Source organism: Phaethon aethereus, assembly GCF_964289735.1.
Source record: "Phaethon aethereus genome assembly, chromosome: 3".
Classification (NCBI taxonomy): Eukaryota; Metazoa; Chordata; class Aves; order Phaethontiformes; family Phaethontidae; genus Phaethon; species Phaethon aethereus.
The window spans coordinates 125880444-125899145 of NC_138576.1; the positions used below are offsets into that span (position 1 = coordinate 125880444).

Consider the following 18702-nt stretch of genomic DNA (forward strand, 5'->3'; position numbering starts at 1 on the left):
TTTTATTCTTGGTATTAAAATGCATAGTCCCAAAGTTGTGCATATATAATTTATTTAAACTGATATTACAGGTAAAACTGGTCTGGAGAAAGAACAGGAGTTTATTAGCAAGTGTATGGAGAGTCTGATGATAGCTTCTAGTAACCTTGAGCAAGACTCTCACTCAAGCCTGACCATTATTGAAAGAGGACTCTTAATGCTGAAGACACACCTGGAGGCTTTTAGGAGGAGGTAAGTAGCTCCCTTGATAGATTTGGATGCAGAATTTATTTATATTCCTCTTATCATAATGATAAATGAGTTAGGAGTTATTATTAATTGAAATATTAGTTTGTTTTTCTTTGTGTAAAGTAAGGACAGCAGTGGATAATTTTGAAAGGTAATATATAAGGTTTAAACAGTTAACAAGAGTTGGCCCTTGTTCTTGTATAAAGGCATATGGATGTGGTTCATGTTTCCCCATCCCTCGCCAAAGAAACTTTTTCGAAGTTATTTTAGTTTGATTTGAAAAATAGTGAGAATATTTTCCTCTTATTTTGAAAAAACAGTGAATAAAGGTGCAAGTTTTGTCTTTCCTCTCATTGTTTATCAAACATTTGTGTTAAATAGGTTTTGACAAAAATAGTTCTTCAATGTTTTTACCTGTTCTTAAGGTTTGCGTATCACCTGAGACAATGGCAGATTGAGGGCACTGGTATCAGCAGTCACTTGAAAGCCCTGAGTGACAAACAGTCACTACCACTAAGAATTGTATGTCAGCCAGCTGGACTTCCTGACAAGGTAAGTTAAAAGCCCTTTTAAAAGTACATCCTACATTGTTAAATTCCAGTAAGCCCCTTGTGCACTTTGAAAAATAAAATACGTGTTTTATTTCAGATGACAATAGAAATGTATCCTAGTGATCAGGTGGCCGATCTACGGGCAGAAGTCACCCATTGGTACGAAAATTTGCAGAAGGAGCAGATAAATCAACAAGCACAGCTTCAGGAGTTTGGCCAAAGCAGTCGCAAAGGGGATTTCCCTGGTAAGCTGTAGTACTCATAAATGTATTTTTCGCCCTTATGGGGGTTTCTTGAGTGCTCCCATTTATTTGAAATAGCAAAGAAAATGTAGATCTTAGATCTGCCAAAGGTCCTTAGATCTAGCCAAGCTCCAAGTCCCAATAGACTTTTCCCCACATTATTTTTCTTCTCGTTGTTTTAATTAATTGTGGTGTTTTCTGCAATTTGGAGATTCTGTTACATAGAGCTTTATTCTGTGTTTTGTGAAATGTATACAGTCTTTCTCTGCCATTGACTCAGAATTTGAAGTCATAATTCCAGTTCATAATTTATATCCTACATATATGTATTCCAGTCAGGTGTAAGATTTTCCTTACTCCTGCAACTGCTTTTTAATTTATGATCATCCTGCAGCAAAAATGATTATTCATCCTCTTTTGATGCTCTTAGTTTGGAATGTCACCTTGCTCCTGAGATGGTCACTGCTTGCAGTGTGATGCATATGCTTCATGTTGTTGTTCCCTTTCTTTATGTGTTTTGAGTAAATGAAAATTTCTGCTTTATCCTTTAGGAGGAGGACATTTTCTAAATCCTATTGATACTCTGTATTACAGCATTTTTATCGGTTATTGCTGTTCAAAATGCTATTGCTTTCTGAATTATCTTCTCAATGTTTTCTTTCTTTCTCATTATGAGCAAGAGTTAGTATGTAATACATATTATCTGAACAAATTCTGTGCATGAACATCTTTTTCCAACACCACTGACCATTAGTATATGTGTAAACATGAATCTGTCTTTTCATAGTTTAACAACTTTTAAAAAAAATGTTTTGATGAGACACACGTGTCAGTAAACCAGACTGAATTTTAGACATCTTAATTACCTTTTTTGAAATCCTTTACCATCAGAAGATGTTTTAGTGAAGAAACTACCTTGTTTTCCACCAAGTATAGCCACACAGCAGCAATTTTTATTTTTGTTTTACCTGGGATTTTAGAAACACATGATTCAGAAAATTCAGAATTGCAGTCCTACAGCAGCTGCAGTTCAGTAGTATTACATATGTACAATGTCTTTTCTTTTGTACAACGCCTGTGCTGATACCCGTAATTTTGTACAGTCTTTGTGGATGTTGTTTTATTTTTTCTGTATTTATTACACTAACTGTTAACATACCATAACTATGGGAAACTGGAGAATCATGAAATTTGTGTCTGTCAATTCATAAACCCAGTGTCCTTTGCTAGGTTTAAAACCTTGATATCTGTGTTGGCTGATAAATGCATAAAATCCTGTAAGCAGCTAAATCTTTTATTAACCAAACTCCCGAAGAAGTGTTTCTGCGTTGTTCTGTGCATGCCACCGTGTGTTTGGAATAACCTAGTCACATGATTTTTACTTTTTTAACTGCTAATTTTGAGAAGATAGGACTGAAACTCAGACTTGTGGTTAAAACCTGTAGCTTTACTCATCCATACCCTGTTGTGGGAACTGTTTTGTATAAATGAAAAAAAAAGAAAGGACTTTCTAATTACGTTTTGTTGGTCACAAAGATCTCTGTGAATAATGGTTCAGTGTATTGACTGTTTGTACTTAAAAACTTGGGTCATTCTGCATCATAGGAGACATGTAAGGTACACGGTGCACACTTCTGCCTCGGTGACCTTTTACTATGTCCATTTGAATATGCCTGTATTAGTTAATCTACAACAAAAAAACAATTCCTGGTTAGGAACCTGAAATGGCGATTATTTCCTCAACAGAGGTAGAAATCTGAGCGGAGTTTACCAAATTACAGTGAAAATTAGTGTCTCATGATGTCAGAATACAAGTTTTTCTCTTGTCTTTTCCTTACAGAGCTAAATCTTTTTGTCCTTAATTGGTTTTCAGTTGTTTTCTCGAGTTTTTGTTTTAACCCATGTCTTTGAATACTGTGTTACTATAGCCAGGTAATAGACAGTTTTGAAGCATTTTTAGGTTACAGAACTCCGAGCATTTCCCAAGGTTTCTGCAAGAGGTTAAAAAAAACCCTGGACTTTTCTGAAGAAGCCTCACTGAAATCCCAAACTTGAAGTGTAGTGGCAGTGAAGGCTGCTTTTCACTGGTGTGGAGGACCCAGGGCCTAACATGGGAAAAGTGTACTTGCAAGAGCAGTGGCTGAAAAACGTAGCAAACTTCAATCCATGACAAATATCTTTGTGCACCAGAATTGGTGGCTAGAGCTATATGAGTACTCTGAGGTATAAAATCATTATGAACTGTGATTCTTGGTTACTGCTTGATTGTCTGTGCCAAATTAAATTAAATACTTAATCTTGTAATTGTTCAGATTTCTTGTTCAGTGCTGAGAATTCTTTGAAGGGTGTTCTCAATTTTTTCTTTCCGAAGTATATGACATATTCAGTTCCAACCTACATTTAAATAAGATTAATCATTGCCACTTTGCCTTTGCTGACTTTATCACAGGTGTGTGATACAAAGGGATTTTGCTGATGATCACAATAATTTTCACTTACCCTTTTCTGGAATAGAGTAATTTACTACAAAATATGGAAGGCATGTTTTAATCTATATTGTGAACTCTTTTCTGTAGAAGACTGGGTGAACTGTTACTGAAAAGGTTACTTCTGAATACATGCAAGTAAATTTAGTTTAACGTAATAACCAGTTTTCATAAGGAAATTGCATTAAGTTTTTGCCTCATTTTAATTGCTATTGAAGGATGTACTATTAAAAATAAGTCTTAGCACTTTCATTAGAAAATGAAACTATGATTCCAGAAATTTACGGAAAATCGTTTTTATCCTAGGTGGCCTCATGGGACCTGTGAGAATGATTTCATCTGGGCATGAACTAACAACCGATTATGATGAAAAAACACTTCACGAATTGGGCTTTAAGGATATGCAGGTATTACCAGCATATAGATAGCAGTCCCTGGAAAAGATTGGTTGTTATATTGCTTTTCTCTTGTGCAGCTGATATATATAGTGGAGGTGGAAGGCATACTTTTCTTTGGGAGCATCCTAGAGTTTTCTGAAACTGTTTCATGCTATCCAATACATGCCTCCTGTAAGCTTAAACTGATGCTGTTGGTCCTTGCTGCTGTCAGTCTTTAAAATAATTAATAATTTAAAAAGCCTAATTCTAGTTATGTTAGCAGATGTGAAAACTCGAGGAATAAAAGAAAAATTTCAGGTTTTTTTCATTCCGAAAGGAAAACAAGGGATCAGTGAAAACAGAATCAAATATCCACATTTTGTCTGAATTGTTGAACACCGTAATAGCAGTGACCAGCTCTCTCCTTTCACATGTTAAATCCAAATGGGATGATCTGTTAGACTATGTCTTTAATTGTTAGTTAGTTCTTCTTGCTAAATGAATTGGGTTAATTCAAAAGCAAACCAGTTTTTAAAATAGTTTTTTCTCATTAACATAGATCATTTTACAGAATGGAACTATGGTGCAATCAGATGAATTCTTACGTTTGCAGCACTTGGAGGACCAGTAGCGTTCAGTTTGAATGGCTGGGTGTGTTCAATATATGGAGGTGATAACTAGTCAGCAGGAACAGTTCATCTGAGAATGGCTTTCCACAACGTGCTTGTGCCAGTATAACAAATGTCTGCTTTTCCATCCACTCAGCTATTTGTGTTGCTATGCCCTCGCTAGCACTCTTCTGGTCCTTTTGAGCCAATTTAACTCATTTTTTCTGTGAATTAGTTTTTGTGCCATTTAATTAATGTATTAAGAAGTCAGACGAGTACTAGAGTCTCCCCAGCCTGAATGGCAAAATAAGGGATGAGGGACAAGGAAACAGGACCGTCTACCGTTAACAACAGCAAACAGTGTGTGCAACTGTATGCAGCTACACCACGAATACCTTAAGGGAAAGCAAAACTAAGCTTTAATGGCAGTTTTTTTATGGCAGTTTTTATTTTTTTTATGGCAGTTGCTCAAAATGCTGCTCAAAGATTTGACAACAAAGATGTTGATGTATCTCTAAGTTCTTAATTCTGATCCTGTTGAAAACGTTCCATGGTTTTAGCATACGAATTTTTTAAATTGTCTCTCTCCATCTTGTTTCTCTCTGTTTCTAGATGGTGTTTGTATCCCTGGGCGCACCAAGGAGGGAACGTAAAGGTGAAGGTGTTCAGCTTCCAGCATCTTGTCTACCTCCTCCCCAGAAGGACAACATTCCAATGCTTTTACTCCTGCAAGAACCTCATCTTACCACTCTTTTTGATTTGCTAGAGATGCTTGCCTCTTTTAAGCCTCCTTCTGGAGAAGTGACTATGGAAGATAGTGAGGTAACTGAGAGCAGTTTTATTAGAATAATTACATTTAAGTCTTATTTAATTGGATCTATTTTTCCTACTTAGCCTACTTCTTGTGTACTCTATCCAATTGCTTGATATGTTTATTGTCTGTATATTCCCATTTCACCTGTGGTATAATCTTTATCACGATTTTTCTGATTTTCCTAACATTGTTCTGATATATTTTAAATGTTCTAAATACTGAAGAAGCTATAAAAAAGTAATTCTTAAGAAAGAATATTCATTATTGAAATAGATGTAGTGACTAATAATGAGAGTTGGCTTGAAGAAAGGTTTGTAAAGGTTTTATTGCAAAAACTCAAGTTTCATGTCTTATATGCCATAATTAGCCTGTGGGAAATTAAATAACCACTAGTATATTAGAACAAGAAGTTTATTTTTTAGCTTTATTTACACTCAAGTATTTAAAATATGCGATACGCTGTAAAGATAACGGAACTTAGTTTCTTGCAGGTTCAGTGAGACTTCAATTATCATGTTCTGTTTATGGATTTACATTAGATAGGAAGCAGATAGCTCTTTAATTAAGAATAAGTATATGTTTGGACTTTGAAATCTTATTTTCACAAAGAAGTTCACAATAAGAATGGTTGTTCTATGGTTTGTCAGAGTGCAAGGTGTGAAGAACTCCATCTCCATGCAGAAAACTTATCTAGACGTGTCTGGGAACTGTTAATGCTTCTGCCAACATGCCCTAATATGTTGCAGGCATTCCAGAATATTTCAGATGAGCAGGTAAACAAAGAATGCTTGTTTTATAAGTTTGTCTTTATTATACATGGATGCTTTAGTGTTTAGTGTTTTAGTTGAATTTTCCCCAGATAGGAATGTTAGATAGCAAATAGGTTAAGTATGCTGAGACACGAGTAAACCTACTAAACAAACCTAACAATTCTCATGAAATTAAATTGAGATGTCAGCTTAGTTCCCAAAGTTTGTTTTTATGATTTCTTTTTAAAAAACGAGTTAATATATGAGTAGTCAATACTAACTGTCACCATCTTTTGGCTTGAGTTGAAACAGCAGTTTCTTCATCTGCAACCTTGCTTCAATATTGTGACTGTGGTGGTAGTAATCCTTTTGTACTCTCCTCTATAATTTCAAAATATGGGTACTTACCTAGTTGTTTTCTTAGTCTGTAGATGAAAATTTTGCCTCTTTTAAAGTTGTTGAAATTACATATTAACAGTTTTTAGATGCTATGGTTCTTTATGGACACATGCATCAAAATTTTGGTGGAAGTCATAATTTAAAGTATAACATTTGGCTTCCTCTACTTTAAAATTGTGTGTACCTTAGCTTATAATAAAATAAAAGTTGGAGGTTTATGCAAATTTCATTGCTGAATGCACATTATTCAAATTGTTAATCATGTATGGAAATATGCTTGAAATGTTCTAATTTCAAATAATAGATGAAATGAAAAAGCAAATAATTTGTCCGTCTCACTTCAAAAATCCTCTCCTTCCATTTTTTAGATAGGTCAGCATTACATCTGTGCCTTTACTGTTTTCTGTCTTTTTTATCTTTTAAGGGTAATGACGGCTTTAGCTGGAAGGATCTTCTGCGAATAAAAAGTGCTCATAAGCTTTTGTATGCCCTGGAAATTATTGAAGCGTTGGGAAAGCCCAACAGGAGAATAAGACGTGAATCTACGGTAATAGACCTTCTTGCACAGAATATATGTTTTTCCCTCTGACCCAAAGTATATACTGATGAGTTATTTTATAGTATTTTTAATTCTTTAACTGCTTTTACAATGAGTTGTTCTTGTTTATCTTTAGGGAAGTTATAGCGATCTTTACCCAGACTCAGATGATTCGAGTGAAGATCAAATAGAAAATAGTAAAAACACGTGGAGCTGCAAGGTTTGATTTTCCTACAGTATTTTGTAATACCTAATATAGTTTTTAAAAAAAAAATATATAAAATGAAAACCCATTTAAAACATGATCTATCTTAGAGTTTTTGATCTCAAACATAAAACGTTTTAAAGTTTTTCTGTGTTAGCAGGCCTGTAAATTTGTCATAGTTGTGTACAACTATTTCTTTTTGTTTTTCATAAAATATCCAGCTGAATAGTTTATCAGATTTTTTTTAGTTATAAAGCTTAGATTGGTATCTAACTGCATTTAGTGATGTTTCTGTATTTGCTTTTTCTCACCTTGGTTCTGTAATATACCTACAGTTTGTTGCTGCTGGAGGGCTCCAACAGTTAATAGAAATTTTCAATTCTGGAATCTTAGAGCCTAAAGAACAGGAGTCATGGACTGTGGTAGGTGTTTATTCATCCCTTTTTTCCAGAATAACATAGCTCTCACTTGTAAAGACTTTCATTACTTTCAGCCTTTGTTGTAGTTACTTTTCTGTAGTAAGTGAAGTAAATGAATTCTAGAATTCAAACCACCAGAGTCTATGCAATAGCATCTTTTTCTTGAATATTTTATATACTTGGAAGAATTTATTTTCTTTTTAAGAAAAAGTCTTCAAACTTCTGCTTTTTTATATTTTAAAACCACCACTTTTATTTTTTCTTTAATTTTTTGTCCAGTCTTAAAAAATCCTAGCTTGTAGAACATAAAATTATAGATAATGGGAAAATCTTGGAGAAAAAAAAACCCGGGGTTTCATCTTTAAGAATGATTGCAACTTCATTGATAATACTATTGCATATCACACTTCCGCAAAAAAGTCAAAAATTGCCAACCAAGAAGGGGGTACTTTATTTTGGGGTTTTTTTCCTGCGTGTTTTAGAGAAGGCTGCTATTTGGAAACTTTCATTATAGTCTGTTTTAAAAGCAGTAATCTTTTAATTATCTTTCCCTCTGAAGAGGTCAAGAAATACTATTTCCCCTCATTGGCATTGAGACAAAAGTGATAGCATTGTGGCTGTGGTGTTAATAAAGACACTTTTCAATAATTAACATTATTATTAGTCGTTCTTATATAATGTCTTTTTCATCATGATTCTATTACTAGTTTGAGCTAAATTCTTATCATAATGAAACATTTTTAATTAGAGTTAATTTTTTCTTTGTATTTTCAATTCTGTGGCATTTTATTTTAAAAAAAATTGAAATATCTCAAGATCTGAGTCACATGTACATAAAAAGAAGTAAATGAACTAACATGCATATGTACATATAAAACTGCTAACACTGAAAAGCTGAAAAGAAGGCAGGTATACTTTTTATTAAAAGTGTGATAGTTTTAAACTGATTTTGATGTATTTGTTCTAGAATTATTTCGAAGTTAGAAACAAGTTGTCCTCTCTATTCAGTATATAAACAAAAGTTTTTGTGAGAGCTGTGAAAATTGATCTCAAAGAGTTACTAAATAAATCGGTGGTTTTCATCTAACAAGAGATGTTACAATATAAAATGGTATTTTTCAAGTAGTATGTATTGTCGCTGCATGCTTAAATATATTCAACTTGAAAGCGCTTCTGTATACCATACTTACTATCCCGTGCTATAGTCGAATGCAGTGCAGGAAAGGATCTTAACTGGCAGAGCTTAACCCCTATACTATTTCCTCTGTGTTATTTCATGCACTCGATAATACGATGTCTTGAATGCACCAGTTAATAGGACTAGATCACGAAAATGTCCTCATTATAAGAAGTAACTCTTTTTTAATAACCTTCCTCTTTATTGTCTATTCTGGTGAGGTTTTGCCAGTTAAGAGTTCTAGCTGTTTATCCTTTATACCTTCCTTAAGCTTTTAATGTCAAATTCCATACAAGCATAGAATTCTTTGTACAATAAATCCCTGAAAAAGTAAAATTCTTTTTCTTCTAATTCACAGTGGCAGCTAGACTGTCTTGCTTGCTTGCTGAAGCTGATATGCCAGTTTGCAGTTGATCCATCAGATTTGGATTTAGCTTACCATGATGTCTTTGCCTGGTCTGGTGTAGCAGAGAGTCACAGAAAAAGAACATGGCCAGGCAAATCAAGGAAGACTGCAAGTGAGCATGGAAAGGGCCTTCATATACCTCGTTTAACAGAGGTAAGAGAGAAACAGCGTGTCCATTTTGTGAACTTCAGAAAAATAACTCCTTTGTTGTGTGAAGCCTTTATTTTGGTAATAAAATAATGTAGTGAAAAAGCTACTAACATTAATCTATATCCTGCATATTTTCTCCTCTAAAAAGTATTTTAATTGCTTTAAACCTGGCAGTTTTAAAAGCTGGAACCAAAAGGTTTTTTGGTGACTGGTGAGCACATGAATTGAGAATTCCCAATTCCAGTGCTTTATCACTGTTTCATAGATTTTGTTTTCCAAATTAATTACTCCTTTTTTTATGGCAACCTGTTATATGGGCTGTCCCCATCCTCACTAAATCCTTTGTAAATTCCTTTAGTAAACACTAAAATAACTTACTGTGCTAAGGATATCCGAGTGAGTGTATGGTAAACTTACCTAAATCTGTAAACCTTCCTGCCAGATTCCTGCATGCTAATTTCCTAATGTAAACCAAGCATGACATTTAATCGGTAATATTTTGGCATCAGAGACACGTTCACTGTAAATCAATTGCTCTGGGGCACAGGACCAGCTGGGATTGCCAGAAAGTGTAGATGTGAACTGTGAGCTGGAGCCAAACTTCCCGTTTGTCATTGTTATACGTGGAAAGACCTTAACTATTCTATGAGTATTAGGTGTTTTTGTCAAAAATAGTTCCTAAATTGCCAAAGCTACTATTATCCAGCTACTATGATACAGGGAAATTATCAAACATATTAAATTTTTTAACATTGGCTGTGTGTAAATGTTGCTACCAGTTTCTATAACTGGTTTTAAATTTTTAATTGTCAATTGATGAGTATTTTTTTGTGACAGTGGATTTGCTATCTAAATATTTGAAAAGATTTTCTCAGACTTCAATTTGAAAATTCTGTGTAGCCTGTCATGTTGTCTAAAAATGAATAATCTAAGTGAATGTATAGTCGATAATATGTATTGATCTCCGAGATAGGCAAAATTTGTATATCTGCCTTCATCCTCAACCCTGTCTCTTCAAGCCTAAGATTTTTAAAAGGAAGTGCATAGTGCTTTTAAAAAAAGACTGTGTTTTTACTGAAAGGATTGAATAAATGGTTGATTTTTCTATTCAGTTAAATTGTCTGTCTTAGAGAAATGGAGTGAGATTTTAGCATCTAGACTTAGTCAATGAAACACAGGATTTTAGAGCTGTTTTATTAAAAAAACAATATAAGTTTTAACTATGGACATGCTATGATTTGTCTTTTGCTCTTCCTCCCTCCACACAGGTGGGTTTATTTGAGATTCACACAGTGTGTATAATTTAAAAACAGATCAAAAAGCTTGTTGTTATATTAACTGTTTTTTTTTTTCTTTTGACTTCAATTTTTAAAGGTGTTTCTTGTACTTGTCCAGGGAACCAGTTTGATTCAGCGACTTATGTCAGTTGCTTATACATATGACAACTTGGCACCTAGGTACAATATCTTTTTATTTTTGTAATAAAGCTAATCAAGTGTGCATATTTTCATCCCTGCTTTAAATAAAGTAAATAGCTCTTTCAGTTGTAATCCCCATTAACACCCATATCAGAAATTTAAGTCTATAGGTATTAGATTTGCTTTTCTTAGTCACCTCTTCTGGTAGTTATCCTACCCTTATAGGAGGAGTGGGAGAGAGGAGAGTGGCAAGAACTCTCAATGGTCAGGGAATAGGACATGGGGCAACAAAATATATATGGTATGCTCTCATAAATTCTCATGCCAAAACCATTTCTTTCTTCTGTCCGTAGCAGTTAGCATTCTCAATTTCAAGGCAGTGTGAAGGAGAAATTAAAATAAATTCAGTTTTAGGCTGCTTAGTCATCTGCCGGTTTTGACTTACTTTTCCCATCCTAATAACATTAGCTTATTACTGCTGAAATTAGCCTTTATTGAGTGTGCATGTACTGAAGGGAAAATTTTACCTTCAGAAACAGGTGGTTGAGATTTGTGTCCTTTTTGCCTTTTGTCCTGAGACATCATGACAGAGTCGGTCTGATGGTGGAGAGATCAGCTGTTTCACTGCATTGGTGGATTCCAAGTAGTGGATAGTGTGTTTTACCATGTATTTAAAACATTGTTAAGGGCATTCAGAGCATTTCAGGTTAAGGCTGCAAGTGTGCCTAACTTTAACCTCTAGTTGAGTTGCAGGAATAGTTTTAAATATATACAGTATATTTTTGATTTATAACCTTTTATTGCAATTTATAAAAAGTAAGTAAATAAGTACAAACATTTAAAATTTTTCTAAAGTGAGCAAATGTTTGTTCAAAGTGTGGTTCTCTGAAGAATACTAGCTTGCTTTATGGGTCGGTTCTTAGTTCTATTTTACATCATCTCTTTTTTGGATAAAATAAAGGGGTTGTGGGTATTTTTTCTTGACTTTTTATCTGTTGTCAGTAAAGCTTTGAGGGGGTGACTTGAAGATTTTCATAGTTTTATTATTGTTGCTGATTTTGCATGCTGCAAGAAATGAATCCTAAGATGAAAATTTTAGTTCTCTTAGTGGGTACTTAAGAATAACTGTGTTTGTTACTTGTGTGTACCTGTATTTCTAAGTGATAATCTGTTACGTTCTATGATAGAGTTCAAATGGCTTTATCTTCTTCCTCCTGTTCAGGGTGTTGAAAGCTCAGTCTGATCACAGATCAAGACATGAAGGTTAGTGCTGCAAAATAGCTATATATTATGAACTAGTAGTAACAAAAACGTATTGAAGATAACAAATTACGTGTTTGTTTTATTCCACCATTAGAGTGCTGTAAAACTGTATTCCTTGGTAGTGATAGGACTGTTATAATCTAGGGGGGAATATGCACTGGAATTCCCTTCTGGAAATTGTTTTATATGAACTGAAATTTTGTACTATAGCTATGCCTTCATCTCCAGAAGAGCTGATTTTGGTAGGAGAACCAGCTGTATTCTTCTCTTCCAAAGAGCAACATGTATAACATCATAATAGAGTCACCATTAGTCACCTTTCCTCTGGTTTACAGAAATCATTCGGGGCCCAGAATTCCTTGGAGCTCCCCCATCTATCCCTCTTGTGGACATTTCTTACAAAAGGTCTAAATGACCTGTGTCAGATTAAGTCTGTGTGAAAGTAATTGTCCAAAGCGCAGCACAGGCGTGCATTAAGTGTGGGGGTGTCCTCCTAGGCTTATACGTTGCCTTCAGTTTTTCCACTTTGTTCTCCCCTGCGGATGTTAATGTCTCTGAACTCGAGCTCTCAGAAAATGCTATGTATCACCTACCAAAGTCTTACTTTTAGCTGTTACGAAGAAAGGAACAGATATACTAGTTAGTCCAGGGAAATTTTCATGTTAAGAGATGATGCAGCCCGTTAGCAAAGTACCAGCTCACTGCTTAAGAAGTAGAGATGCAGGAAGGGATTGCGCCCCAGACTGGTAATACTCAGAGTAACCTAATTTAATTGTCATCAGTCGTACAATGGTCACTATTTAGTAAGCATACTGGTAAAATTCTGAGTTTAGGCAGTATCCTACGTGCTAGTGAGGATTTAGTCTTGTACGTTAGTATGACCGACATAAACGTCTCATATTCTAGAACTATGGAACTCTTTGACCTAAAAATCCTCTTCTGTTATACAGCGTGATTTACTTCTACCTTATTTCCTTTCAGTCACTCATTATTCCATGTGGCTCTTGGTGAGTTGGGCTCACTGCTGTTCCTTGGTGAAATCCAGTCTGGCGGACAGTGATCATTTGCAAGACTGGCTAAAGAAACTTACCCTTCTTATTCCAGAGGTATGTTAAAGGAGAAGTTAGTGCATTACTAATGAGTGCATAATGTGGAACAAGATTAACTTTAGTTTCAAGCTTCCATTAAATTCAAAACATGTTGCTTCCTGCTCAAAGTAGGCAGGATCTGACTCAGTTACTTGCAATCCCATTTAAGAAATAATCAGTTGTAGTTGAAATACTGTGTAAGATGGCACATTTGTGGTTGATTGCTAACCAGTTTATAAACTCTCATCCTTATTCTTGGCTTCTGTTTGGAGGTGATTTTTTTCATTATAATTTGTTGAAATTTCAGAGTGATGCACTTTAACGTGGATTAAATATACTTCCCTCCATTATATTACTTTTTCAGCTATACTTTTCGTCACAAAATGAGGTGAATGAGACTTGATCTAAAAAAAGTGCAGCATTAGCAAATCTTTGCTTAGCTTTAAGTAATTTTTTCTGATATAAGAAAAACTTGAAAATTGCATAAAGATATGCATAGTAGAAAATTTTTTGTATACACTAGTGGTTGCCTAAAGGGGCAATATGGACATGATGTGATAGTTATTATCTGTTTCCTTATTACTCTAGCACAGAAAAAGCTTACTTGCTGACTTCATTTTAAAACCCTGGGGAAAAAAAGAGTGCAAACTTCCAAAGCTGGATTAGAGATAGTGGATATTTTCCTTAAGAAAGAATAAAAGAAAGAAGAAAATAAGTCTTCTAAGGAAATTAAACAAATTGACCATAGTTAGGGATGAGTAAGTATAGGTTCCAGTATCACATAGTTTCCCTAATTTGCCCAGTTGTGATATTTTCTATTTTCGTAATAGGCTGTAATCTTTACTGTAGAAAATACATAACTCAAGAGACAAGGGGCACAGACAAATCAGCTTTTTTGTTAGAACAGTATCTTTTGCAGTTTTCTGTAAGTAATTTAAACGTATATTGCTTGTTGTATGTGTTTTTAGAAGGGCATGTGCTGCCTTGATAACCTGATAGATATTATGAGAGAAACTTAATTATGTACATCTGAAAGAAAAGTCAACAAAAGAAAAAAAAAAGTTCTAAATAATGTGTATAATCATTTAATTCTTTTATTTTTCATAAAGACTGCTGTTCGCCATGAGTCTTGCAATGGTTTATACAAGTTATCTCTCTCCGGTCTGGATGGAGGAGACTCAATTAATCGATCCTTTCTGCTGCTGGCTGCATCAACATTATTGAAATTTCTCCCTGATGCTCAAGCTCTGAAACCGATCCGGGTAAGAATATAAGAAATTACGAGACTTTATCAAAGATCTATTTAAACTTAATTTTGTTAATATAAAAATAAAAAATTATAGCACACATTATCATTATGTGTGCAATACTGTTTCTGATATGCTGAGATATTAAGACTTTTGGTTTAGCTGCTTCCAGAAACTTCACAGAAGTGGTTAAAGCTGTGGCACTACAGTAATTTAGAGCTTGCCTGTGCTTGGAGAAATGCAGAGGAGCATTTAGGAAGCACTCTTGTTCTGGCATTTTAGTGTCGACGTAACGCACTGTTAGGGAATCACAGCTGTGTTTTCAATATATGCCTCAATTTCCCTTTTAAATGTAGGTAAGTCCATAAATAAACTAGTACGTTGTTTTACGTGTACATAGGTACCCTCTGTTGTTGTGGCTGAATGTTACTGTTCCCCAGTCAATTGCTGCTGTTTTTATGTTGGAGTAGTATTGTCCTCTCAGCTCTACTAAATAGAAGAGACTCTGTGGATGCTGTCAGAGCTACTTCAGGAGGAGTTCTCACTGTTAATGGATGCAGGTTAATAGAGATGGTTTGAACTAACCTGGATGATTTTGCCTGAAGTCAGTTAGGGATTGTAGACCTAGCAATGCATATCAGAGGAGGCTGTGCTGACTTCAGTTGATGTAGCTAGATCTGAAGGACAGCACATGTATGGACTTATATGGCAGTGAAGTGTGAACCTGGATTTTGGGTCTGTCGAGCAGTTACTCTTGTGACCCTGTGTGGCATTTGGTTTCAGGTTAGAGTGGCTCGTTCAGTTTAAGTCTGCTTTCATTTTAAACTTTGTTGATATTAAAAAAGAAAAAAGTTAAATTAAAACAATCTACAGAAGGTTTTGCATTATTTGACTCACTTTCAGAAGAGTTTAAAATTAGAGTTGTACTAGCTAATGTTGAATTCAGCCAAAGTTGCACCCATTTTGTCTAGTCTAATATTGAAACTTTTGCAATTTGCAGTGGTTAGGATGGAGTCAATACTATTTTAATTTTTTTTTCTTAAGTGTCTGGCAGATCATCCCAATAACCATTCAAGAAAATTAATAAAAATTTCAGAAGAAAAATAGAACATGCACTGTTTCCATTGTAAAATATATTGTTCTTGTACTTGGCTTATCTTAAATAGGGGCTTGTAGAAAGTAATATTCTTGGAACAGTTACTGGGTTTACTACATTTTTTTAAATACACAGTTATTTTGTCTGATGTACTTCAGAACAAAAGCAATTTCTTTTCACAGATAGAGGATTATGAAGAAGACACAGTGCTGCGACCAGGTTGTAAGGAATATTTTTGGCTGCTGTGCAAACTGATTGATAACATACATGTCAAAGATGCAAGTCAGGTATGTCTTGCTTTGCATTCATATGAATGTTTGCTTTTTAAATTTGGGTATTCAGACCACTTTTACTTCAGTATGAGACATTTTTAGTTAAGATGCGGTGAACTGCTGTGAACAGCTCTTGGATCTTTCCTGTCTCCTGATGCGTATTAAGTAGCTCTTGGCCAAAGGAAACTTCAGATACCGAATCTGTAGAGTCAAGAAAGGGGAATGGGTATAATAGACAAATAGGGTGAACTTAGGTGAAGGTAACAGACATTGGGGAATGCTGCAATTATCTGTGAGATTCACTGTTGATAATTTCAATGTGGTCTGTGGAGGAGGTACTCGAGTATTTGACTAAAGCTGAAAGAGGAAAAAATTTCAGTTAACAGACACTTAAGCACAGGTTAGAAAACTTGTTCACAACTTTTGAAACATCTCTAAAGGGTTCAAGTTACCTTTTGGGCAAACTGCAACTGCTTGTGCTGGCTGGTGGCGCTGCATAAATCTCTCTAGTTCATTCTCAGTCTTGTGGCAGAAGTGTGGGAAAGAAAGATAAAATTAATTCTAGTTTCTCCAGAACGGAAAAGTCTTGTCCTCTCCTAACTCTGAATGTTCTCAGTAGAGGCAAAAATTTTGCTTCCTCCCCCCATCATTCCTCTGCTCAGCTTCCTTCCATGTGTGTTTTATTAATTGAATCTCTTAGCTAGGCTGCAATTCTGCTTGCTTCTCTGCATGTTGCTCAAACAAGAAATGCTAATGGGACTTTTCAGCCTTCTAACAACAAACTGTGTGTTCTTGTGAGAAACAACAATTAAACGCTTCTCTTCAAAATATTACTATTCCATTTTTTTTTGGTATGTAGATGCAGTATATTTCTGGGATCTGGAACTGAAAGAATAAATATGACTTCATTTGAACTGTACAGCATTGATTTTTAAAAACATATTAAATAAATGATTTTATAAAAATGTATTAAAATATTGTTGCAAGGATGTTTGAAAGAGAAGTTTTAATTGTCCCTGTTTTCCTGTGTGCAATAACAAAATTTCATCCAAAAGCACAACCATAGTTTAAAACTAGGCTTATAAGTTGTAATTCATGAAGTACATAAGTGTTTTCCATTTATATTCCATTTTCTTTATTTTTAATCAGACCACACTGCTTGATTTAGATGCACTAGCAAGACATCTTGCTGACTGCATTCGGAGGTAAGGTTTGCTAACAGTAATTTCACTTAGAAGTTGAGTTATATTTATTGCTAGGGGGACAGAATTTTAACATTTATTTTGTACTTATGTGTATATATAGCAGAGAAATCCTAGACCATCAAGATGGTAATATAGAAGATGATGGACTTACAGGACTACTTCGTCTTGCAACAAGTGTTATTAAGCACAAACCACCCTTTAAATTTTCTCGTGAAGGCCAGGTAAGAAAAGGACACTGAAAGACCGTGAAGAGATCAAAATAGTGTCATCTCTTCTTACTGTACTTTGTTAATTTCACTTTTTCCTGCTGTCCTGATTGCAGGGCTCAATATATGAGAGTATATCATATTACTGGCCTTAGGATGAAGGGGAAACACACAACACATATAATTCCTTTATTAAAAAGTAGTACGTAACAGTTCTAACTATATTTAATTTGAGGATAGGGTGCTCACATCCTAGAAATTTTATTTATTTTCATTTTTTTCTTTAAATGTTTTTAGTATTGATCCACATTAATTGGTTTAAAAATCATTAACAACAGCTGCTTTTTAACCATATCCTGGGACAGCTGTCATCTAAAAGTAGCTTTTAAGCTCTGCGTCTACCCAGTGGCAGACACCTGGTACAAGAACATTACATTCCACCTGTGCTTGTAAGATGGGAGAGTGGCTAGGCAGGGAAGCTGCTAAAAAATTTCTACTTCGTGTTTTGGGGCCACATTGTCTTAAAAAAAAGAAAAAGAATAAATTCACGGTGTGGAAGCTGACTTACACTGACATTTTTGCCTGATGTAAAAACTGACTTGAAGTGATTTTTTTTTTTTTTTTCCAATAGACTGTACTGAGCTTATGATTGAGCTGAGCTTTATGTACTTACATGTACTGAGCTTTAGTAAGGTTTCACCAGGAAAATAGTCCCCTGTATCCACTTACGTTGCATATATCCTGTGTGTCACACTGTTATCAGAAAATGGCCCTGAAGGTGATTTTAGTGTCCAGAAGTTTTAATAGTGTCCACATTGTGCACTGCCTAACATAAAGTAATATTGCTGACAGCATTTTAAAAGACTACTACTATGTAATTCTCCCAGAATAAGTGTATTTTAAGTATGGAGAGCTTGCAGATTAAGTTAGAGCAAGATTTTGATTCACAGAGTGCAGTGTGGAGGATGATGTAGAAATTAAAATACAAGAGGTATGCAAAGATCAGATTTATGTAGGTTGGCTATATGAAAAGTGTAAGAGGAAAGCAAAATTGATTTGAAAAATGGATGAATGTGAGCATTCACAGAATGAATGAACAGAGCAGTATCCACAACAAAATTCCCAAAAATTGGCTTTGCTGAGAGACAGGGACTTAGTACATTTTCTGTGACTAAGTCATGATCTACTGTTAATTTTTTTAATTCTGTGTAAAATCAAAAACACTTCTTAACTGCACATTATAAAGTCCATTAGTGAAGAGTTTTGTATTGTGAAACCGCACGCTTCCCTCTGGGCAAAGGCTGGTGAAAAAATATCCAGGAAAATCCACTGGCAAATACTGATGATAGTTTAGACTTGCCCAGAGGATCGTGATGCTCCGTTGGGCCTTTGCTTTCCTACAGATTTCTTCTCTTATTAAGTAAACAAAATTATTGCCTGGCAAATATTGTCAAACTTTAAAGGTCACATTTTGTTACAACAATAGATACTCGATCTTCCTTCTTTGATGTCTTTTTATAGATAAACACTGCCTACCTTATTTTACACTAAGTGGACA

The 18702-nt window shown here is 34.8% G+C and overlaps 1 protein-coding gene across 2 annotated transcripts in view; it reads left to right on the forward strand.

Moving 5' to 3' along the window:
• USP34 (ubiquitin specific peptidase 34) overlaps nt 1-18702 on the forward strand; it is a gene marked incomplete at its 5' end in the record, with an annotated part of 136592 nt that overhangs the window by 72017 nt on the left and 45873 nt on the right. For both annotated transcript variants that reach the window (XM_081998400.1, XM_081998401.1), the window contains 17 exons: nt 72-231; nt 654-780; nt 877-1024; nt 3814-3914; nt 5105-5314; nt 5954-6079; nt 6879-7001; nt 7129-7212; nt 7533-7619; nt 9152-9352; nt 10724-10806; nt 11990-12030; nt 13012-13136; nt 14228-14380; nt 15644-15748; nt 16883-16938; nt 17039-17159. In XM_081998400.1, the coding sequence (XP_081854526.1) occupies nt 72-231; nt 654-780; nt 877-1024; nt 3814-3914; nt 5105-5314; nt 5954-6079; nt 6879-7001; nt 7129-7212; nt 7533-7619; nt 9152-9352; nt 10724-10806; nt 11990-12030; nt 13012-13136; nt 14228-14380; nt 15644-15748; nt 16883-16938; nt 17039-17159 (2051 nt within the window). The remainder of the gene's footprint in view (nt 1-71; nt 232-653; nt 781-876; nt 1025-3813; nt 3915-5104; nt 5315-5953; nt 6080-6878; nt 7002-7128; nt 7213-7532; nt 7620-9151; nt 9353-10723; nt 10807-11989; nt 12031-13011; nt 13137-14227; nt 14381-15643; nt 15749-16882; nt 16939-17038; nt 17160-18702) is intronic.